The sequence below is a fragment of the Phoca vitulina genome, unplaced genomic scaffold (genome assembly GCF_004348235.1).
Source record: "Phoca vitulina isolate PV1807 unplaced genomic scaffold, GSC_HSeal_1.0 scaffold99, whole genome shotgun sequence".
Classification (NCBI taxonomy): Eukaryota; Metazoa; Chordata; class Mammalia; order Carnivora; family Phocidae; genus Phoca; species Phoca vitulina.
Genome location: NW_022589802.1, coordinates 1667951 through 1694176, shown reverse-complemented (window position 1 = coordinate 1694176; position 26226 = coordinate 1667951). Strand labels below are relative to the sequence as shown.

General features: G+C 38.2%; 1 protein-coding gene across 2 annotated transcripts in view; it reads right to left on the bottom strand.

Annotated features, from left to right (window-relative positions):
• Nucleotides 1-26226, bottom strand: part of GABRA3 (gamma-aminobutyric acid type A receptor subunit alpha3) — a 352889-nt gene that overhangs the window by 256939 nt on the left and 69724 nt on the right. For both annotated transcript variants that reach the window (XM_032397394.1, XM_032397393.1), the window contains exon 2: nt 2897-3062. In XM_032397394.1, the coding sequence (XP_032253285.1) occupies nt 2897-3036 (140 nt within the window). In that variant the 5' untranslated portion in view covers nt 3037-3062. The remainder of the gene's footprint in view (nt 1-2896; nt 3063-26226) is intronic.

Here is a 26226-nt window from a genome sequence, read left to right as displayed (position 1 = left end):
ATTACTAAAACGTTTGGCTATCTGATTTTCTAAGCACCAATAGGATGTAAACAAACCAGTGTAAACAGGAGAGGCTGCAACTAACACTGAGCATGGAGACACGCACACACACAAATACAAATATAGAATTAACATAATGAATGTTCTTTATGATGATCATAAAGCTACAAAGAGAAGGGACTATTGTGTTCAAAATTTTTATTTAAGATGATAAGAAAAGATGCAATACATTCTTAGAGAACTTTATTCTCAGAGTTAAAATTTAAAAGGCTTTAAGACTTGAAAAAATAAAGCTCATTTACTTAGAATTTCCATCTTATTTAGACCATCTATCATAGCCCAGTGAAATCAGATACATAAGAAGTTAATAAAACAGAATTAGCCTGTTTTTCCAGACTGGAGTAAAGAACAAAAAGGGCCTCATTGCCCAAGTTTCTAAGGACATATTAGTCCAGTTCTGTAGCCCTCAGCCTCAGAAATTATTTTGAAATTTCTGATAGATGGAAAGACTCAGCATGTATTAAGATAACCCTGCAAAAATAATTAGGAACAAGTCCTAATACTTTCAAGAATATGGGGTAGTAGCCAAGTGTAAAACAATAACACAAAAGCCACCACCAAAGAATAAAATATCCTGCGTGATACTTAAATATTTCAAGGCTTAAGAGGATCATTGTTATTAATAATATTCTCTGAAAGAGATGGGGTTTTAAAACCAAAAGAAGTTTAATACAGCCGAGGAACACAGAGTTTGGGGACAGGAGGACTAAGAAACAAGGCTGCCAAGATGGGTAGAGGCTGGGTTACAAGAATATTGGCTACAGAGTAGAGGTTAGTTTGGGTGGGAGCAAGACTTCAGGAAGTAAGACCAACTAGAGACTTTTGTAGTAGTCCAAGTGGAAGACAATATTGGATTAAACTAAGGTGGTAGCTGGAAAGTTGGGGAAAAGTAGATGAATCCAAAAGATGTGGGGGGGGGTAGTAATTACATACCTTGGAAAATAATTCAATCTAGAAAGCAAAGGGTAGAAAATTAGCAAAGATGATTCCCAGTTTCTGGCTTGAACAATGGGGTGCATAGAGGTGTTATTGACTAAAACAAGGAAAATGGGAGACAGGCATATCATGTTCATTGTTTTTGTTGTTGTTAAGAGTAAGGGAGGGAGATGGAGATGATGAAACTAATTTGGACATACTTAGTTTAAGGAGTTTATGGGTAGCCAAGTAGACATGTCCAATAGATGTTGAATATAGAGGTATGACACTCAAAAGAAGTTAGGAATGATAACTGAGATGAGAGTCATTGGTATATATAGAAGGTTATGATGTCATGGGAATAGATTAAATCACTCAGAGTCTGTATGGTAAGAACACCTAGAACAAAACAAAGAAAAACACCAACACATGAGTGAACAAAGGAAAAGATTACCAAAAATACTACAAAAGATCTTTATATCACAAAGGCCTTTAATACAGCTGTGTAATATTGTGGAAAATTCTAAAGAGAGCACAGCCATAAAAGTATGAAGAAAATCAGATGTAGTATTTACTGCTGGTACTGTGTCCAGATCTCTTTTACTGGGCCAGGGAAACTGTTCCTCTACTACTTCAGAGTATTAACATTGGCTGATGGAAGCCACCTTTCCTTAAAATGCCTGGGAGGTTCTGCCTTCCTCCAGTTAGCCCACAGACAATGGCTGATTAGGAAGAGGCTACAGAAGTCCAGCCCCTTGCCTGAGGTGGGCCAAATCTGTAGTGCCATTCATCCCCATGGGGTCAAATGGAGGCTACACTTCAAGTGAAATCACATCTTTGCTTTACTTTCCTCCCTTCCCCATCTTGCTTTCCTTGCTTCCTTACAAGTTTCTCTGAGAGCACTCTCTATAAATTATTTGCTTTTGAATCCTTGTCTCAGGCCCTGCTTCTAGAGAACTTAATCTAAGAAACAGGGAATTGTGATGTCTCTGAAGTAAAAGAAAGAATTGTTCTTAAACCACATATTTATATTTTATTCATGTTTATATATGTGTGTATTTTATTTCATAATAAAAAAGGAGTTAAGGAGGGAGGGGAGAATCAACAATGTTGAATGTTGCTACATGCTACTAAAAAAGTTTAAAAAAAAGTTGAGTAATAAAAGAACAGACAAGTGTTCATTTTAGTAACAGAGCCAACATTGGCTATCTCGGTTGCAGAAATTGCTTTAGAGTCACGAGGTTGGAAGTCAGACAGCAGCACTGGAAGAATGGATGAGAGGTGAGTAAGTACAGACAGTAAAGAAAACTGCTGTTTCAGGAAGTAGGACTGTGAAGAGGAGGAAAGACTTAAGGCACTATTTGGAAGGCAGATTTTCAAATTTAACATGGGAGGTTCTTGATCACATTTAAATGCTAATGGAACAGAGACAATAATAAGGGACAAGTTGGAGATCTAAGAGAGAAAAAAAAACAATTGAGTGTAAATGGATGGAGAGAACTGCTTTTAAGATGTTACAGAGGGAATTTAAACATGAACTAGGGACTTGCTCAAGAAGACCTTTGAGATCTCTTTCTACCTTGAGAGTCTGAGCTTGGATGATGTTTTTTTAAAATACAATGTAAATTCAATTAGCCCACATATACTACATCTTTAGTTTTGGGTGTAGTGTTCAATGATTGATTAGTTTCATATAACACCCAGTGCTCATCACATCACATGCCCTCCTTAATTGAATTTAAATAAAAGAAACAAATAAATTGAAATATAGCTCAAAAAATAAAATAAATAAAATAAAATGTAATATTAAAGGATCAGGAACCAGAGTACCTGAGTTCATCTAGGAAAAAAACCAAAAGTTTTGGTATAAGGCAAGAATTTATCACAGTTTTCTTTTGTTCTAGGAGGTAAGGGTTCTTACCCGCCAATATCCTGCTTCACAAAATCTCCAGGTTCTTGTCGTCTTGATTCCCCTTGGCCGGTTATTACAGGAAAAATATTAATCAGGAAAAGAAGCCCAAGGCTGGTTGTGTAGAAGTGACTCATTTGTGTGATTATCATCTTCTTAGGCACCAACTTGAAGAGACCTGTGAGAGCCATGTTCAGGGAAAAGAGGAAGGAGAAGGAGTGGAAGGCAAAAAAGAAAAAGGTAAAAAAAAAATATTTTATTCAATTCTATTAGAGCCATTTAACTTCCCTAGTGTCCAGTTACTAAATGATTAAGGTGACAATCCCCTTTCCCCAGTTCATCAATGCCACCAAAATTCATTCCCAACAATTGTCAATTTCTTCCTGTTTCAGTCTTGGCAGCTTATAGGTTTCCAGGAAGGCCTCCATTTCATCCAGATTGCTCAGCTTATTGGCATGTAGTTGTTGATAATAATTTCAAATAATTGTTTCTATTTCCTTGGTGTTAGTCGTGATCTCTCCCCTTTCATTCATAATTTTATTAATTTGGGTCCTTTCTCTTTTCTTTTGGATAAGTCTGGCCAGTGGTTTATCGATCTTATTAATTATTTCAAAGAACCAGCTTCTAGTTTCGTTGATCTGATCTACTGTGTTCCTGGTTTCTAATTCATTGATCTCTGCTCTAATCTTAATTATTTCTCTTCTAATGTGTGGCTTAGGCATCGAAAAAAAAGCAATTTTTATGGTCAATACAATATATGGGCTGTGGCATTCATGATTCACTAACTATACAAGAGTTGATGGTCATTTTACAGAAATTAACAGTTCAGAAAAGCATAGCATATAAGTAAGAAAATATGGTGCATGAGCAGATGATTCTGGGGCATGAGAATCAGCTGTGGTATGAATAGTAACCATGATATATGCTTGAACATCCAAAGTTCTTTAGTATACCCTAAATGTTGTATGATTACACAACAAATGCTAATAGTCAAATAATCATCATACAAAATTGACAATTACTCTACAGGAACAAAGAGACTTGGTATAGGATATTAAGTCCAAATTGCAAAAAATAATCCATGGAATATGAGACAGAACTATGACAGATGCTCAGAAAACATAAGTATATGAGCAACAATCCTGGGTATAGGACTTCTCCTATTCTCATAGCTATGCTGCATGAGCAAAGAGACCCATAATGTGTGTTCAACTACATTATCCTACTATATACTATGGGTTATGATTATGGTAAAAAAGCATCAATTGTTCTCACAGTAAGAATAGATGCCAATGCTACAGAAGCAAATGTTCATGATTTGGAAGGAGAAAACTATGATACATGATGCATAAAAAGACAACAATGTTATATATACTCAGACTAAGGTACATGTTCACCTAACTATGAGAAGACAGCCATCACATATAGAGGAGGTTGGACATAATATGTGTCCTCCAAATACCATAACACTTTGGTTTTGGGGGATTTTTTAAAAAGATTTTATTTATTTATTTGAAAGAGAGAGAGACAGAGCACATGCAGGCAGAGTGGCAGGCAGAGGGAGAGCGAGAGGGAGAAGCAGGCTCCCCGCTGAGCAAAAAGCCTGATGTGGGGATCCATCCCAGAACCCTGGGATCATGACCTGAGCTGAAGGCAGACACTTAACTGACTGAGCCACCCAGGCACCCCTATAACATTTTGTTAACAAACATCATTATTATAATGCATGTGAAGACATTTATGTATAAAACGATTTGACCACACTATATGTCAGAAAACCGTAACACATGAGCCTAATAATCACTGAACAAGACAACAGGGCCTTGGTAAACACTTCCTTAAAACATTATATATGATCAAGGGGCACCGGGTGGCTCAGTCGGTTAAGTGTCTGCCTTTGGCTCAGGTCGTGATCTCAGGGTCCTGGGATCGAGCCCCACATCGGGCCCTCTGCTCAGTAGCCTGCTTCTCCCTCTCCCTCTGCCTGCCACTCCCCCTGCTTGTACTCCCTCTCTCTGTATCAAATAAATAAATAAAGTCTTAAAAGAAGACATTATACATGATCAAAAGCATGCCACAGGACTGTGGCACAACAATGTGAATAATTAACACTACTAAACTGCACTTTTAAAAGTGATTAAGATTTTTTATGTGCTTTTAACCACAGTTAAATTTTTTAATTAAAAAAATGCTACTGGAACAGGTAGCCTTAACAAGTTAGAAAATATCTACAAACAGTCCCCAATCCTGGTATATATACACAGCAATGTGGCACATTAGCAGCTATTAGCATTAAATGAACATACATCCATGACACATGCTCAGATGACCATCAAACAACTGCAAACAAGGACTGTAGGACAGCAGACCCTTAAAATTCTTCTTCTGACAAACTTGGTGAATTTTCAAGTGACCATATTGCATAAACTGAAAGCCTTAACACTTAAAGAGCCTTCAAACATGATAAAGTATTCATGTAGCTATAGACAATTATAGTATGCTTAGACAACCATGATGTGTGTGAAGAGATATTTGGTATATCAGTCCTTAACCATGATGTGTGCACACAAACTGTGTGTATCACAGCACCCATGATCAGGAATTAAGTGACATGGTTTAGGAGCAGACAGCCATACTAGCAGAGTAGACTGCCATGGTGCAGGAACAGAAGGCCATGGTCCAAGAGTAGGCAAACATGCTCAAAATTTTTCTGACTGGAGCAGAGAGATAAGATATAGATGCAGGTGGCCACAATGAAGAACTGATATCTCTTTAGTAATGATGATCAATAGTGAATAAATAGCTATCTATAACATATGAACAAAGAAGTATAGCACACACATCCATAATGAATAAACTGAAAATTACAGCAAAAGAACATCATATAATGACATGGATATTTAAACAACTATGCTGCATGAAGAGAATGCAACACTAATTCTAGTTTTAAAGTTGATATAGAGAAGCCAAGCCACATTGCAAAAGTAAACCACCATGGTATATGGTCCTATAAGTACAGCATATGGATAAACACCAATGACATATGAACTTACAACCAATAAGCATAATCAGATAACCATGGGCACTATAGCAGATACCTATGATAGGAGCTGATTGACTATGAAATAGGAGGGGATAACCCTTGTGCAGGCTCAGATAATCTTGATATTAGAATGGATTATCCATGGTACATGAACACACAATTATGACACATGCTCAAGCCACCATAATACGTGGTTGCACAGCCAAAATAACAAATGGTTACTCAACCAATTCACTCTGCTCAAGAGCTAAAGGAGAGTACAAGTAACAAACCAGAGGGAAATACCATCTATAAGCTGATGACTTGCAAATTAATATCTGTATCCCAGATATCTCCTGCAACCCACATCTGCACTCAGATGTCTGAGAAGCATCTTAAACCTAACATGTTAAAATCTGAGGTTCAGATATTCACCTCCCTACACATACAAACCTGGTCCCCCTGTAGTCTTTCCAATATCAGGTAATGGTAATTACCCTTCCATTTGCTCAGAGTAAAAACTCTGATGTCATTCTTGACTTCTCTTTTAGTCTCATACCCCACATCCAATCTGTCAGCAAGTCTCATTGGCATTGCATTTAAAAAGGAACATCCAGAATAAAACCACTGATCATCACCTCTGCTGCTATTACTTGGGCTCAGCATCTTTTGCTGAGATCGCTGTAAAAGCCTCTTAACTGGGCTTGTTGACTCTGCCCTTCCTTCCCTACAGTCTTGTCTCTATACAACAGAGTGAACTTTAAAACCGTTAAGTCAGATCATGTCTCTCTTCTGCTCAAAATCTTCCAATTGCTCCGCAGTTCAAAAGCCATATTATGATCTACAAGGACCTACATGATCTAATCTCCAAATAGCTGGCTAACCTTATCCTCTACTACCCTCCTCTCTTACTCACTGCACTTCAGCCACTATGACCTCCTTGCTGCCAATTGGATATACCAGGCATGTTCCAACTCTAGGGACTTTGCAACTGCGATTGCCTCTACTGGGACTATTTTTCCATCTAATTTCCAGATAGTTTGTTCTTTCTCTCACTTCATGTTTTTGCTCAAATATCAGCTTTCTCAATGAGGCCTTCACTGACCACCCTACCTAAAATTTCAATCCTTCTTCACATCCTGGATACTTCTTATGCAGTTGCCTGCTCTATTTTTCCTCATTTGCACTTCTTTCTTTCTTTTTTTAATTAAACTTATTTTATTTTTATTTATTTTTTAATTTAAATTCAATTAGCAAACATATAGTACATCATTGGTTTTTGATGTAGTGTTCAATGATTCATTAGTTGCGTATAACACCCAGTGCTCATCACATCACGTGCCTTCCTTAATACCCATCACCCAGTTACCTCATCCCCCGACCCACCTCCCTTTCCACAACCTTCAGTTTGATTCCTGGAGTCAAGAGTCTCTCATGGTTTGTCTCCCTCTATGATTTCTTCCCAGTTTTCCCTCCCTTCCCCTATGATCCTCTGTGCTATTTCTTATATATTCCACATATGAGTGAAACCATATGATAATTGTCTTTCTCTGATTGACTTATTTCACTTAGCATTATACCCTACAGTTCCATCCATGTCATTGTGAATGGTAAGTATTCATCCTTTCTGATGGCTGAGTAATATCTCATTTGCACTTCTAATATATATTTCATGGGGTTTTTTGCTATATTTTCTAATATATATTTCATGGGTTTTTTATCTGTTATTCCAGCACAATATAAGCTCAATGGGGACAAGGAATTTTCCTTGTCTTATTCATGGATATATGCCCAATGCACAGAATGCCTGATAAATAATGCATACTTAATAAATAGTTAATGAATGAATGTTACTTTGAAAAAGTCACATCCATAAATGAGGTAAGATAGTATAAAGATCACCTTCATACTACCAGATCAAGAGACTACTCAGCACTACCAAATACTAGTCATGTTAGGCCTTAAAGACTTCCTTCTTCAATGTAAAATGGGAATAGTAATATTCATAAAAATTCTAGATTAAATAATATACATAAAATGTCTGTCTAAAGACCTGCCACCAGGATGTCTGTTAGATCCTGTCCAAATACAAATTCATTTTATCACAAACTTTTGAGCATCTACTATGTACAAGACACTGATACAGCACATTCTTCAATTAGGATTCCTAAAACTTCTTTACCTCAGTGCCTAGAAACTACCAGATACTGACACTCTGCCCACCAACTCCCCACTTGGATACTATGAGGCACTATCTGCCAGAACATTACCTGAACTGAGGCATCCCAAATGATGCTACTGAGATACTATAAAGCCAACTCTGACATTTCTTTGCCTCAGTTTGTCACAAGAGTTTCTTTTGAGGCCATCTAATTCCACTTAGCCTCAAAGCACTGCCATTATTAAAAGCTTTGAAGCCAGAAACATCTTAGTGCCAATTCTTGATATACCATACCCAGAAATCTGAGATTGGGTGAATGATTTGACTCAACATTCTCATCTATAAAATGTTGATAATGATAATACTGCCATATAGGAGTGTTATGAGAATTAAATGGCATAATTCATGGGCAGAACTAAGCATTATGTTTGACATATAGTAATCCTTGGTCACTGTAAACTACAGGTCAATTCCTTGACCTCTTGCCCCCCAGTGAGCCTCAGCTTCACCCTAATCCAGCCACTCATTCTCATGGTCATATCCTAAATCTTGTCATTACAAATCCATGATCTCAAGTAATTATCTGACCACATCTTTTCAACCCTTGTCACCTAGTACCTTTATACTGTCAATTCTTCTACCCTCCTAATCTGTAATCCCTTGATCCTACCACCTTTAAATTGCCCATTATCACCTACATGTCCTTACTTCCTTTCTTGTGCTACTTGGATTACATACAGAGTCCATAATTAATATCATTAAAATCATTCTCTGATATGTGTCTTCAACACACTTGTCTCTCTCTTACTCTGCTGTAACTGCCTGGAAAGACATAAAACAGCACTAACCACAACCTCCTCCTCTGAAAGTCCTTGAACTCCGCGTTACCACCCTAGTTATACTACACCTCTGACCATTTATATTCTATCTCCTTTGTGGGCTTCCCCTTTAGAGGGATACCTCTAAAATTTTCCCTGGCTTGGGATTAATACAATTCAAAATATATTTCCTATCAGATACAAAATATATTTCCTATCAGATACATATAATCTCTATGAAAAAAAAAAAGCTTAAAACATCCATGGAGAACAGAACATTATGAATAGTAAAGTAGGAGACTTGAAAAAGAACCAAATATGACTTCTGGAAATAAAAAGATTTGAAAAGTAAAGTGTACATCTTAATAGGACACACACTACATATAAATAGAAACAGACTGCACATCTTCTACATTAGAAGAGGGCAAAAAATAAAATGACTTAAGAACTGTCAATCCAAATAAGAAATAAAAGAAAAAAACCTAAAATAAGCATGCTAAATAGGAAACATTAAAAGATGATAGTTTCGGGGCGCCTGGGTGGCTCAGATGGTTAAGCGTCTGCCTTCGGCTCAGGTCATGATCCCAGGGTCCTGGGATCGAGTCCCACATCGGGCTCTCTGCTCAGCGGGGAGTCTGCTTCTCCCTCTGCCTGCCACTCCCCCTGCTTGTACTCTCCCTCTCTCTCTCCCTCTGGCAAATAAATAAATAAAATCTTTAAAAAAATAAAAAATAAAAAAAAAAATAAAAGATGATAGTTTCTAGAGCGCCTGGGTGGCTCAGTTGGTTAAGCGACTGCCTTCGGCTCAGGTCATGATCCTGGAGTCCCGGGATCGAGTCCCGCATCGGGCTCCCTGCTCTGCAGGGAGTCTGCTCCTCCCTCTGACCCTCCCCCCTCTCATGTGCTCTCTCATTCTCTCTCTCTCAAATAAATAAATAAAATCTTTAAAAAAAAAAAAAAGATGATAGTTTCTAATTCAGATATATTAGCAATTTTAGTCTCTAAAGGCCCCATTTCAAATAAAAAGATCATCAGACTAGATTAAAATACTATAACTAAATTAGCTGCATGTTGTTTATAAGAGTCATATCTAAAACACAAAGGAATAGAGAAGTTGAAAGTAAAAGCAAAAAGTAATGCTATGCAAATATTAACCAAAACATTATTTTTAACATTCAGGAAGTACAGACTTTAATTCAAAGGTTTTACTAAAGATAAAGAGGAAAACTCCATATGGTAAAAGGTTCAATTTAACAAGAAGTGTAATAAAATTCTATACATCTAATAACACAGCTTTAAAATATGTAAAGCAAAAATGGACAGAACTACAAAGAAACATAGACATATCTATGATCATAATGGGGTACTTTAACACACCTCTTTTAGAAATTGACAGATTAGACAGATTTTAAAAATCAGGACAGATAAAAAAGATTTTAACAAGATGAATAACAAATCTGACCTGTTGGAAATATATAGAATACTGTATCCATTGATGGCAAAAATACATATTATTTTTAATCTCACTAGATATATATACAAAAATGTATGAGACTAGAAAGTGAATTACAACAAATTTCAAATGATTAAAATAATACACACAGGATATGGATATATATGAAACTTATGGACAAATAAAATCAAAATACAAATTAGAACATCATAAGTGTACAATAACAAAATCACTATTAAAACTTATGGCATGCAGCTAACAGTATTTAAAGAAAAACATGTGGCCTTATATACATATATCAAAAAGAAAAAAACTTAATGGGTAAAGAAGAAGATCAAAATAAGCTCATAGAGTAAAGATACTAATTAAGATAGGAGCATCAATTTATGAAATAGAAAATAATTTATAAAAGAGATAATTAAGAAATCCAAAAGTTGATTCATTGAAATAACTAACAAACAGATCAAGAGTGTAGTTCAACAACTTTGTAACAACTTGTTTGAAGATTTAGATGAAATGAACAAATTCCTAGAAAAATATAACACACTAAAACAGAATCAAGAAGAAATTAGAGAAAAATGAATAATCCTGTAAGCATTAAATAAATGGAAATAGTAGTAAAAAATGTGTCCACAAAGAAAACTCAGGGCCAGATGATTTAACCAGTGAGTTTTGCTGAACATTCAAGGAAGAAATAATGTAAATTGTATGTTAATTTACCCATAAATAATAAAAGATGCAATATCCCTAAATCTGTGTTACTAGATTAGCATAACCTTAATACCAAACCCTGACAATGACAGCATAAGAAAAGAAAATTACTGGCAAAAATCCAGAAGAAATTTAGTAAATTATATCAATACCTAAAATGAATAATACATCATGTCCAAATTGGGTTTATCCTAGGTATTCAAAATTAGTTGAATATTAGAATATCAATTAATATAATTCATCTACATCAATAAATTTTTTTAAAGTTATGACTATCAATATAAGACTAGAAGGGAATTTCTTTGATTTATTGCAGGGTATCTACAGAACAACCTATAGAAAACAACATACCAAAAAGAGAAATTATAAAAACCGTCACTTTGAGATCAGGAAGACGATGCAACTCCTGTTCTACCTTCTATTAAAAGTCCTAGGTAGTGGAACAAAATAAGAACAATAAAAGAGATAAAGTTTGGAAAGGAAGAAACAAAATTCATTACCTGGATATGATATGACTGTGTATACAGAAAATCTTAGATAATCAACAAATAAATTATTGGAATTTGTAAGAGACTTTTTTAAAATAGCTGGATACAAAATTAATATCCAGAAGTCAATTAAATTCTAAATATAATTATATACTTAATTTTTTTTAATTATATATATATAATAACATAAAGTTAAGAGGTACCATATGATCCAGTAATTCCATTACTGGGTATTTGACCAAAGAAAACAGAAACACTATTTTGAAAAGATATATGAACCCGATGTTTATTGAAGCATTATTTACAATAGCCAAGATATGGAAGGAACCCAAGTGTCCATCCATAGATGAATGGGTAAAGAAGATGTAGTGTATATTTCAATGGAATATTAGTCAGCCATAAAAAAAGAATATGATCTTGCTATTTGCAACAATATGGATTGATCTACAGGGTATAATGCTAAGTGAAATAAGTCAGACAAAGAAACACAAATACCATGTGATTTCACTCAAATGTGGAATTTAAGAAACAAAACAAAGAAAAAAAAGAGACAACAAAAACTAGACTCTTAACTACAGAGAATAAACTGGTGGTTGCCAGCGGGGAGGTGGTTGGAGGTGATGGATGAAATAGATAAAGGAGATTAAAAGCACATTTATCATGATGAGTATTGAGTAATATATATAATTGTCAAAACATTAGATTGTATACTTGAAACTAATATACCACTGGATGCCAATTATATTTCAATTAAAAAAAAAAGAATTGCCTAGGCCTAGAAATAAATCTAACAAATGATGTACACTGCCTCTATAAGATAAAACTATGGAATGGTAAAGAGATGATGAAGACCTAAATAAGTACAGAAATACAACTTTAAACACAATATTGTCAAGTTGTCAATGCTGCTCAATTTATTTTTTGATTGATTGGTCAGGCTTGATAAGCTGATTCTAAAATTTTGCATGGAAATGCAAAGGGCCAAGAATATCTTTTTGAAATCCTGAAGAAGAATAAGGTAACAGGACTTGCTCTATTAATATCGAGACTGATTTTAAAAATTGTATAATGGGGGGGCAGAGCAAGATGGCAGAGGAGTAGGAGACCTGGATTTCGTCTGGTCTCAGGAATTCAGCTGGATAGGGATCAAACCATTCTGAACACCTACAAACTCAACAGGAGATCGAAGAAAAGAAGAGCAACAACTCTCTGAACAGAAAAGCGACCACTTTCTGGAAGGTAGGACGTGCGGAGAAGTGAATCCGAGGCGATATTCGGGAGGATAGACGGCAGGGGAGGGGCCTCCGTCGGCCGCTTCTGGCAAGTGATAGAGCCGCGGAGCACAAAATCAGAACGTCTAGAGGTCTGCTCAGCTGAGGGACGTCGCTCCGGTGGCGAAGTGGGGGGTGGAACCCTCGTGGGACCGTGTGGTCTCAGGACACTCAGGGTCACTGAAAGACCGGGGGTGCCTGAGTGCGGCAGAGCTCCCAGGGATCGGAGCAGGGAAGCCGGCTGGAGAGACGGAGCCCAGGCGCGGGCCCTCAGCTCGGGGTTGTCATAGACCGTGATCCGCGGCACAGTCGGGCCACCGCTCCTCCAGCAGGGACCCAACAAGCGGCAGATCCGGGGAGACTCACCTTCTTCCCCCGGGAGGAGCGGCGCGGGAGCGCACCGCGGGGATCTGCTGGGTTTGGAGACTCCACCCGGGGTCGGGTGCCAGATAGAAAGGCGCGGTCACAGGCCGGGTGAGCACGGAGTGCGGCCGGAGACCGGGGACACGGGAGTGAATGACTGCTTTTCTCTGGGGGTGCACTGAGGAGCGGGACCCCGAGTTCTCGGCTCCTCCGGGGCGGAGACTGGGAGGCCGCCATTTTCACTCTCCGCCTCCAAAGCTGTACGGAAAGCTTGCAGGGAACAAAAGCTACGGAGAGCAAACCCGAGCAGATTACTTAGCCCGGACCGGCAAGGGCGGGGCAATTCCGCCTCCGGCAAAGACATTTGGTAACCACGGCAACAGGCCCCTCCCCCAGAAGATCAGCCAGAACAGCCAGCCAAGACCAGGTTTACCGATCAGTGAGAACGGCAGAACTCCAGCGCTAGGGGAATACTGCACATAGAATCCATGGCTTTTTTACCATGATTCTTTAGTCTTTCAAAGTTAATTTTTTTTAACTGTCTTTTTTTTTTTTGAATTTTTCTTTTTCCCTTTTTCAACCAACATCTTATCAATCCCTTTTTTGAAAAACATTTTTAGGGGCTCCTGGGTGGCTCAGATGGTTAAGCGTCTGTCTTTGGCTCAGGTCATGATCCCAGGGTCCTGGGATCGAGTCCCATATCGAGCTCCCTGCTCAGCAGGGAGCCTGCTTCTCCCCCTCCCTCTGCTTCTCCCCCTGTTCATGTTCTCTCTCTCTCTGTATCTCTGTGTCTCAAATGAATAAATAAATTTAAAAAAATAAAAAAAATAAGTAAAAAAAATTTTTATTTTTCATTTTTAGAGTCATAGTCCATCCCTTCATAGTAGTTACCCATATTTTTGGCATATATATATAAGTTGTTCTCTCTTTAAAATTTTGAGATAGTTTCTTCTAACAGATCAAAATATACCCTAAATCTCTAGTGTATGGTTTTTTTCTACTCCCCTGCCTGATCACATTCTCTCCCTTTTTTTTTTCTTTTTTTTAAATCCTCTTCTTTCTTTTTTCAAAAAACTTCTTATCAATTCCTTTTATAAAATTTTTTATAATTTCCATCTTTACAGTCATATTCCATCCCTTCATCATATCAACCCTTATTTTTGTACATATATAAGTTTTTCTTTCTTTAAAATTTTGGGAGGCACTTTCTTCTAACAGACCAAAATACACCCAAAATCTAGTGTGTGGCACTGATCTATATACTAGCCTAATCATATTTGATCACATTCTGTTTTTTTTTTTTTTGTTCTGTTCTGTTTTTGTTGGTTTTTATCTTTTTCTTTTTCTTTTTTTTTTCTTTTTCTTTTTTCTCTCTTTCCCTTTCTTTTCCCACTGTTTCAGGTCTTTTCTGATTTGTTTAGAGTATATTTTCTGGGGACGTTGTTACCCTGTTAGCATTTTGTTCTCTCATTAATCTATTCTTCTCTGAACAAAATGACAAGATGTAAAAAATCACCTCAACAAAAAGAACAAGAGGTAGTACCGACTGCCAGGGACCTACTCAATACGGACATTAGTACGATGTCGGATCTAGAGTTCAGAATCATCACTTTAGAGATACTAGCTGGTCTTGAAAAAGGCATGGAAGTTATTAGAGAAACCCTTTCTGGAGAAGTAAAAGAACTAAAATCTAACCAAGTAGAAATCAAAAAGGCTATTAATGAGGTGTAATCAAATATGGGGGTGCTAACTGCGAGGAAAAATGAGGCAGAAGAGAGAATAAGTGATACAGAAGACCAAATGGTGGAAAATAAAGAAGCTGAGAAAAAGAGAGATAAACAACTACTGGATCATGAGGCCAGAATTCGAGAGATAAGTGATACCATAAGACAAAACAACATTAGAATAATTGGGATCCCAGAAGAAGAAGAAAGAGAGAGAGGGGCAGAAGGTATACTGGAGCAAATTATAGCAGACAACTTCCCTAATTTGGGGAAGGAAACAGGCATCAAAATCCAGGAAGCACAGAGAACCCCTCTCAAAATCAATAAAAATAGGTCAACACCCCGACATCTAATAGTAAAACTTACGAGTCTCAGAGACAAAGAGAAAATCCTGAAAGTAGCTCGGGAGCTCGGGAGAAGAGATATGTAACCTACAATGGTAGAAACATTAGATCGGCAACAGACCTATCCACAAAGACCTGGCAGGCCAGAAAGGACTGGCAGGATATATTCAGAGCACTAAATGAGAAAAATATGCAGCCAAGAATACTATATCCAGCTAGGCTGTCATTGAACATAGAAGGAGAGATAAAAAGCTTCCAGGACAAACAAAAACTAAAGGAATTTGCAAACACAAAACCAGTCCTACAAGAAATCTTAAAAGGGGTCCTCTAAGCAAAGAGAGAGCCTAAAAGCAACATAGACCAGAAAGGAACACAGACAATATACAGTAACAGTCACCTTACAGGCAATACAATGGCACTGAATTCATATCTTTCAATAGTTACCCTGAATGTAAATGGGCTAAATGCCCCAATCAAAAGACACAGGCTATCAGATTGGATAAAAAAACAAGACCCATCGATATGCTGTCTGCAAGAGACTCAGTTTAGACGCAAAGACACCCCCAGATTGAAAGTGAGGGGGTGGAAAACCATTTACCATGCTAATGGACACCAAAAGAAAGCTGGGGTGGCAATCCTTATATCAGACAAATTAGATTTTAAACCAAAGACTGTAATAAGAAATGAGGTATGACACTATATCCTACTTAAAGGGTCTATCCAACAAGAATATCTAACAATTGTAAATATCTATGCCCCTAACATGGGAGCAGCCAATTATATAAGGCAATTAATAAAAAAAGCAAAGAAACACATCGACAACAATACAATAATAGTGGGGGATTTTAACACCCCCCTCACTGAAATGGACAGATCGTCTAAGCAAAAGATCAACAAGGAAATAAAGACTTTAAATGACACACTGGACCAAATGGACTTCACAGATATATTCAGAACATTGCATCCCAAAGCAACGGAATACACATTCTTCTCTAGTGCCCAGGGAACATTCTCCAGAATCGATCACATCCTAGGTCATAAATCAGGTCTCAACCAGTACCAAAAGATTGGGATCATTCCCTGCCTATTTTCGAACCACAATGCTTTGAAACTAGAACTCAATCACAAGAGGAAAGTCGGAAAGAACTCAAATACATGGAGCCTAAAGAGCATCCTACTAAAGAATGAATGGGTCAACCAGGAAATTAAAGAAGAATTTAAAAAATTCATGGAAACCAATGAAAATGAAAACACAACTATTCAAAATCTTTGGGATGCAGCAAAGGCGGTCCTAAGAGGAAAGTATATAGCAATACAAGCCTTTCTCAAGAAACAAGAAAGGTCTCAAGTACACAACCTAACCCTACACCTAAAGGAGCTGGGGAAAGAACAGCAAATAAAGCCTAAACCCAGCAGAGAAGAGAAATAATAAAGATCAGAGCAGAAATCAATGAAATAGAAACTAAAAGAGCAGTAGAACAGATCAATGAAACTAGGAGCTGGTTCTTTGAAAGAATTAACAAGATTGATAAACCCCTGGCCAGCCTTATCAAAAAGAAAAGAGAAATGACCCAAATCAACAAAATCATGAATGAAAGAGGAGAGATCACAACCAACACCAAAGAAATACAAACAATTATAAGAACATATTATGAGCAACTATATGCCAGCAAATTTGATAACCTGGAAGAAATGGATGCATTCCTAGAGATGTATCAACCACCAAAACTGAACCAGGAAGAAATAGAAAACCTGAACAGACCTATAACCACTAAGGAAATTGAAGCAGTCATCAAAAATCTCCCAACAAACAAAAGCCCAGGGCCAGATGGCTTCCCAGGGGAATTCTACCAAACATTTAAAGAAGAATTAATACCTATTCTTCTGAAACTGTTCCAAAAAATAGAAATGGAAGGAAAACTTCTAAACTCAATTTATGAGGCCACCAAACCTTGATCCCCAAACCAGACAAAGACCCCATCAAAAAGGAGAATTACAGACCAATATCCCTGATGAACATGGAGGCAAAAATTCTCACCAAAATACTAGCCAATAGGATCCAACAGTACATTAAAAGGATTATTCACCACAACCAAGTGGGATTAATCCTGGGCTGCAAGGCTGGTTCAACATCCGCAAATCAATCAACGTGATACAGTACATTAACAAAAGAAAGAACAAGAATCATATGATCCTCTCAACAGATGCAGAAAAAGCGTTTGACAAAGTACGGCATCCTTTCTTGATCAAAACTCTTCAGAGTATAGGCATAGAGGGTACATAACTCAATATCATAAAAGCCATCTATGGGCGCCTGGGTGGCTCAGTTGGTTAAGGGACTGCCTTCGGCTCAGGTCGTGATCCTGGAGTCCCTGGATCGAGTCCCGCATCGGGCTCCCTGCTCGGCAGGGAGTCTGCTTCTCCCTCTGACCCTCCCCCCTCTCATGTGCTCTCTCTCATTCTCTCTCTCTCAAATAAATAAATAAAATCTTAAAAAAAAAAAAAAGCCATCTATGAAAACCCTACAACGAATATCATTCTCAATGGGGAAAAACTGAGAGCTTTCCCACTAAGGTCAGGAACGTGTCAGGGATGTCCACTATCACCACTGCTATTCAACATAGTACTAGAAGTCCTAGCCACAGCAGTCAGACAACAAAAAGAAATCAAAGGCATCCAAATCAGCAAAGAAGAAGTCAAACTCTCACTCTTTGCAGATGATATGATACTTTTGTGGAAAACCCAAAAGACTCCACCCCAAAACTCCTAGAACTCATACAGGAATTCAGTCAAGTGGCAGGATATAAAATCAATGCACAGAAGTCAGTGGCATTCCTATACACCAACAACAAGACAGAAGAAAGAGAAACTAAGGAGTCGATCCCATTTACAATTGCACCCAAAACCATAAGATACCTAGGAATAAATCTAACCAAAGAGGCAAAGGATCTGTACTCAGAAAACTATAAAATACTCATGAAAGAAATTGAGGAAGACACAAAGAAATGGAAAAACGTTCCATGCTCATGGATTGGAAGAACAAATATTGTGAAGATGTCAATGCTACCTAGAGCAATCTACACATTCAATGCAATCCCCATCAAAATACCATCCACTTTTTTCAAAGAAATGGAACAAATAATCCTAAAATTTGTATGGAACCAGAAAAGACCCCGAATAGCCAGAGGAATGTTGAAAAAGAAAAGCAAAGCCAATGGCATCACAATCCCGGACTTCAAGCTCTATTACAAAGCTGTCATCATCAAGACAGTATGGTACTGGCACAAAAACAGACACATAGATCAATGAAACAGAATAGAGAGCCCAGAAATGGACCCTCAACTCTATGTTCACCTAATCTTTGACAAAGCAGGAAAGAATGTCCAATGGAAAAAAGACAGTCACTTCAACAAATGGTGTTGGGAAAATTGGGCAGCCACATGCAGAAGAATGAAACTGGACCATTTCCTTACACCACACACAAAAATAGACTCCAAATGGTTGAAAGACCTAAATGTGAGACAGGAGTCCATCAAAATCCTAAAGGAGAACACAGGCAGCAACCTCTTCGACCTCATCCACAGCAACTTCTTCCTAGAAACATCACCAAAAGCAAGGGAAGCAAGGGCAAAAATGAACTATTGGGACTTCATCAAGATAAAAAGTTTTTGCAAAGCAAAGGAAACAGTCAACAAAACCAAAAGACAACCAACAGAATGGGGGAAGATATTTGCAAATGACATATCAGATAAAGGGCTAGTATCCAAAATCTATAAAGAACTTATCAAACTCAACACCCAAAGAACAAAGAATCCAATCAAGAAATGGGCAGAAGACATGAACAGACATTTTTCCAAAGAAGACATCCAAATGGCCAACAGACACATGAAAAAGTGCTCAACATCGCTCGGCATCAGGGAAATCCAAATCAAAACCTCAATGAGATACCACCTCACACCAGTCAGAATGGCTAAAATTAACAAGTCAGGAAAGGACAGATATTGGCGGGGATGTGGAGAAAGGGGACCTCTCCTACACTGTTGATGGGAATGCAAGCTGGTGCAACCACTCTGGAAAACAGTGTGGAGGTTCCTCAAAAAGTTGAAAATAGAGCTACCATACGATCCAGCAATTGCACTACTGGGTATTTACCCCAAAGATACAAATGTAGGGATCCGAAAGGGTACGTGCACCCCAATGTTTATAGCAGCAATGTCCACAATAGCCAAACTGTGGAAAGAGCCAAGATGTCCATCAACAGATGAATGGATAAAGAAGAGGTGGTATATATATACAATGGAATATTATGCAGCCATCAAAAGGAATGAGATCTTGCCATTTGCAACAACGTGGATGGAACTGGAGGGTATTATGCTGAGCGAAATAAGTCAAACAGAGAAAGACATGTATCATATGACCTCACTGATATGAGGAATTCTTAATCTCAGGAAACAAACTGAGGGTTGCTGGAGTGGGGGGTGGGGTGGCAGGGATGGGTTGACTGGGTGATAGACACTGGGGAGGGTATGTGCTCTGGTAAGTGCTGTGAATTGTGCAAGACTGTTGAATCTCAGATCTGTACCTCTGAAACAAACAATGCAATATATGTTAAGAAAAAAAAAAAAAAGAAGAAGATAGCAGGAGGGGAAGAATGAAGGGGGGGAAATCGGAGGGGTAGACGAACCATGAGAGATGATGGACTCTGAGAAACAGACTGAGGGTTCTAGAGGGGAGGAGGGTGGGAGGATGGGTTAGCCTGGTGATGGGTATTAAAGAGGGCACATTCTGCATGGAGCACTGGGTGTTATGCACAAACAATGAATCATGGAACACTACATCTAAAACTTATGATGTAATGTATGGGGATAAACATAAGAATAAAAAAATTTTAAAAAAAGAGAGAATCATTAATATTCATCTCCACACTGTAATTACTAAATGTGCAACCTGACAAGCTGCTTAACTTTCATGAGTTTAGGGTTTGTTTGTTTTTTTTTTTCATATGAAAAGTCATTGTTAATACCTACTTCATGGAATAGTTATATGAATGAAAAGATAAAACTTACATAAAGTGATAAAGAAATAGTTTATAAAAGACATTTAATAAATATTGGCGTAATAAAATTATTTCAATAAAATGAATTCCTTAAAAAAATTGTATAATGGGGCAGAAGTATATTGATGTCAGGAGAGACAAAGAGTAAAGTGAATTCAGAAAAAAATCTAGGCATTTATGGACATTTGATTTATGACTGAGGTAGCACTGAAGAATTGTCTGGTAAATACAGGATTTTCAATACATGGTGCTAGGACAATTGGTTATTTTCATACCTCATACAACAATTAAATTGGAACCTTACCAAGGGCATAAAAAATTTATTACAGGTGGGTTGAAGATTTAAAAATGAAAGTCAAAACTATAAGACTACATAATAGAAGTGAACTTCACAAATTTGGAGTAAGAAAGTATTTCTTAAACATACACTAGTGCTAATTATGAAGGAAGGAACTAATAAAACAGTATATTAAAATTCAGAACACTGTTCATCAAAAGATGCAAGAAAAAGAGTAAAGAAGAACCATAGAATGGTATATCTTGTTACACAACACACATATATTTGTTAAAGAAACTTTATCTAAGATATGTGAAGAATTCCTATAACACCAAAAGAAAAAGAGAGAAAATCCAACAACAAAAATGTACAAAAGACTTGAAGAGGTACTTCACAAAAGAGGAACGACAAATTATTGTTAACCTTAAGAAAAAGTGTTTTTATTAGTAATCATGGAAATGATAACTAGAGCCATAATAAATTCTCATTACACCTTCATTGACTGACAAAAATTTTAAAGTCTCATAAATATCAAATTTGATATGAAACAAAAGGAATTCTCTACATTCTTGGTGGGGGTCTAAAATGGCACAAACTCCTTACAGAAAAGTTTGGCATTAGATTGTAAAGTTAATAACACACATACCCATGATCCACATTTCTACTGCTAGACATATGGAATGGAGAGTTATTTACTCATTTCAGAGCATATTCCAGAGAGACAGGGAATGCAGGAAGACCCCTCCAGGAACAAAGGGGCTGGAAGGTACCATTTCCCTCCACACCCCAGCATAAACACATGGCCATGTACAGGAACCAGCCCAACACCTACACTCCCTACCTACCTGCTTACACCAAGCCCTGTCCCCCTATGATTCAGCATATCCATCCTTCCCAGTCACACTTGCCTCAGTCCCCTTGCTGCAGGTCCCCTCCCCCAGAAGACTGGTACAAACCCTGCCAACACCACATCTCCTGACCTGCACATTTTACAGGGCTTCAATTCCAGCAATGATGGCAGGTCTCATTTCACAAGCAGACCAGCACACTCCTTGTTAACATGTACTCCCCTGTGGCTGGGACCAAACACTGTCCACAACAGGCAAAGAGAACTGTGGATGACTAAAGAAGGTGCACCAGGACCCAAGAGCAGGGTAAGGGCAGCACATATAGGAGACACTCCCTGAAGTGCCAAGTAATGGGGAACAGAGGACACTGCACTGCAGGGCATGAGAGGACCTCTTCTTCATAAGGCAATTACTTTCAAGAATAAGAAGACAAAGCTGACTTTCCTAACACAGAGGAACAGACAGAGAGAGTTAGATAAAATTAGGAGACAGAGGAATACATCCTAAATGAAAGCAGAGGACAAAACCACAGGAAGAGACCTAAGCAAAATGGACTTAAGTAATATGCTGGACAGAGAATTTAAAGTAATGATCATAAAGATACCAATGGACTTGAGATAAGTGTAGAGGACATCAGTGAGACCAATAAGAAAGAGATAAAAAAGAACCAATCAGAGGTGAAAAATACAATAAATTAAATTTAAAATATACTTGATGGAATAAACGGCAGGATAAATGAAGCAGAAGAACAAATCAGTGAACTGGAAGTCAGAGTACAGGAAAGCAATCAACTTGAGTAAGTGAGAGAAAAAAAATTATGCAAGTTGAGAATAGAATTAGGGAATTGAGTAACTCCATCAAGTGTAATAACATTCACATTATAGGGATACCAGAAGAGAGAGAAAAAGAGACAGAAATTTTATTTGAAGAAATAATAGCTGAAAATTTCCCAAATCTGGGGAAGGAAACGGATATCCAGATCCAGGAGGCACAGAGATCCCCCAATAAATTGAACCCAAGGAGGTCCACATCAAGACAAACAGCAGTTAAAATGGAAAAAAAGTAGTCATAAATAAAAAATTCTAAAAAGATCAAGAGGGGCACCTGGGTGGCTCAGTCACATAAGCATCTGCCTTCAGCTCAGGTCATGATCCCAGGGTCCTGGGATTGAGCCCCACATTGGGTTCCCTGTTCAATGGGAAGCCTGCTTCTCCCTCTCTCTCTGCAGCTCCCCCTGCTTGTTCTCTCTCTCTCTCAAATAAATAAAATCTTTTAAAAAAAAAAAAGCATCAGGAGAAAAGAAGACAGTTATATACAAGAGAAACCCCATAAGTCTATGAGCGGACTTTTCAGCAGAAACGTTGCAGGCCAGAAGGCAGTGCATGATATATTCAAAGCACTATAAGGGAAAAATGTGCAACCAAGAATACTCTATCCAGCAAGGCTATCAGAATAGGAGAGATAAAGAGTTTCTCAAACAAAAACTAAAGGAATTCAGGACCACTAAACCAGCCCTGCAAAAAATATGAAAGGGGACACTTTGAGTAGAAAGAAAAGACCATAAATGAGAGTATGAAAAGTAGGAAACACAAAAGTCGTACAAATAAGGGGAAAAAAGATGGTGGAGGAGTAGGGGACCCTATTAAAACTGGTCCCCTGAATTGAGCTGGATATCTACCAGACCACTCTGAACACCCACAAAATCAGCCTGAGATGTAAGAAGATACATCTGGATCTCTACAAACAGAATATCACAGGCGATTGGTTTCGAGGTATGAAGCAGGGAGCCATGATTCTGCGGGCAGATATAGGAAGATAAACTGAAGGGGGAGGGAGCCGTGTGGATCCTGCACCGCCAGAGTGCAAAAGCCTCCCATGCTGGGGACAGGGCACAGACTCACAGACCTGTAGTGACAGGGAAAGGAATTTAGGGCAGCCCCCCAGACTGAAACCCAGAGCAATGGGGCCATGCATGCGAACTGGGGGCAGCTGGTGGTTTTAGAAGGACAAAGGGCAGAGACTTGCCCCTGTGCCCTGACCTGGAGGCGAGGACTGGGAGCGCTGCTGAGCCATGCACAACCCAGGATGCTGAGGTTTAAAGCAGCACAGAGAGAAACAGAGATAGTGTGGCCTGGAGAGCTCACTGAAGAACAGACTGCGATCTCTCTGTTCTGAGGCAGAGGGTTGCAAATGGTCTCTTCTGCTCTGACTCTCGGAAGAGAAGTGGAAAGCCGCCAGGGAAAGCCAACAGAGAACAAAAGCCCCAAAAAACCGGTTTTCACTGAGTCCATTCCCCCCCACACAGGGGGCAGGGTAACTCTGCCCAAACAGGTTGCCTGAGTAACAGTGCGGCAGGCCCATCCCCCAGAAGACAGACTGGGAGAACAAGAGGCCGTCAACACTAAGGTCCCTACAAAACAGGTGCATCTTGCTTGGGTTGTGGTCAATAATTTGGACTCTGTACATTCCCTCAACCACCCCTCAACAGAATGACTAGAAGGAGGAACCTCCAAAATAGGAAAGACTCAGAGATTGTGACTTCTGCCACAGATTTACAAATGGATACAGATATAACCAATATGTCGGAAATGGACTTCAGGGTAACAGTTATGAAGATGATAGCTAGAATGGAGAAATTGATTAATGGCAACATAGAGTCTCAAAGGACAGAGATGAAAGCTGAACTGGCAGAACTTAAAAATGCTATCAACGAGATCCAATCTAATCTAGATACTCTAACAGCTAGGCTAAACGAGGCAGAAGAACGAATTAGTGACCTAGAAGACAAACTGATAAAAAAAGAAGGATAAAGAGGCCAGGGAGAAACAACTCAAAATCCATGAAAACAGAATCAGAGAAATAAGTGACACCATAAAACATTCTAATGTCAGAATTATTGGGATCCCTGAGGGAATGAGAGAGAGAGAGAGGACTAGAAGATATATTTGAGCAAATCATAGCTGAGAACTTCCCTAATCTGGAGAATGAAACAAACATTTGTGTCCTAGATGCAGAAAGGACCCTGCCCAAGATCAAGAAAAACAGACCAATGCCCCAGCATGTAATAGTAAAACTCGCAAATCTTAGAACCAAGGAAACCATCTTAAGGGCAGTTAGGGGGAAGAGATTCCTTACATACAGAGGGAGGAACATCAGAATAACATCAAACCTATCCACAGAGACCTGGCGAGCCAGAAAGGCCTGGTAAGACATATTCAGGGTACTAAATGAGAAGAACATGCAGCCAAGAATACCTTATCCAGCAAGACTGTCATTTAGAATGGATGGAGAGATGCAGAGCTTCCAAGACCAACAAAAATTGAAAGAATATGTGAACACTAAGCTGGCCCTGCAAGAAATATTAAAGGGGGTTCTATAAAAGAAGAAAGACCCCAAGAGTGATATAGAACAGAAATTTACAGAGACAATCTATAGAAACAAGGACTTCACAGTCAACGTGATGACAATAAATTCATATCTTTCAATAATCACTCTCAATGTGAATGGCCTAGATGTTCCCATAGAACAGCACAAGGTTGCAGATTGGATAAAAAGACAGGACCCATACATATGCTGTCTACAAGAGACTCATTTTTAACCTAAAGATACATCTAGACTAAAAGTGAAGGGATGGAGATCCATCTTCCATGCCAATGGACCTCAAAAGAAAGCTGGGGTCGCAATTCTTATATCAACAAATTAGATTTTAAACTAAAGACTGTAGTTAGAGACACAGAAGGACACTATATCATTCTTAAAGGGTCTATCCAACAAGAAGATCTAACAATTGTGAATATCTATACCCCCAACATGGGAGCAGCCAACTACATATGCCACCTGTTAACCAAAATACTCATACCAATAATAATACATTAATTGTAGGAGACCTCAATATTCCACTCTCAGCAATAAACAGATCATCTAAGCAGAAAATCAACAAAGAACCAAGAACTTTGAATGACACACTGGGCCACATGGACCTCATAGATATATACAAAATATTCCACCCTAAAACAACAGAATACTCATTCTTCTCAAGTGCACATGTAACCTTCTCCAGAATAGACCACATACTGGGTCACAAATCAGGTTTCAACTGATACCAAAAGATTGAGATTACTCCCTGCATATTCTAAAACCATAATGCTTTAAAACTGGAACTCAAACACAAAAAATTTTGAAGAAATTCAAACTCTTGGAAGCTAAAGACTACTCTCGTCAAGAATATATGAGTCAACCAGGAAATCAAAGAAGAACTTAAACAATTCATGGAAACCAATGAGAACAAAAACACACTGGTCCAAAAACTGTGGGATACTGCAAAGGGGGAAATACATAGCCATCCAAGCCTCACTCAAAAAAAAATAGAAAAATCCCGAATTCACCAACTAACTTTACACCTTAAAGAACTGGAGAAAAAGCAACAAACGATGCCTAAGCCAAGCATTAGAAGAAAAATAATTAAGATTAGAGCAGAGATCAATGAATTAGAAACCAGAAACACAGTAGATCAGATCAATGAAACTAGAAGCTGGTTCTTTGAAGGTATTAATAAGATCGATAAACCACTGGCCAGACTTACCCAAAAGAAAAGAAAAAACCCAAATTAATAAAATTATGAATGAAAGGGGAGAGATCATGACTAACACCAAGGAAATAGAAACAATTCTTAGAAATTATTATCAACAACTATATGCCAATAAGCTGAGTAATCTGGATGAAATGGATGCCTACCTGGAAACCTAAAAACTGCCAAGACTGAAACAGGAAGAAATTGACAACCTGAATAGGCCAATAACCAGTAAC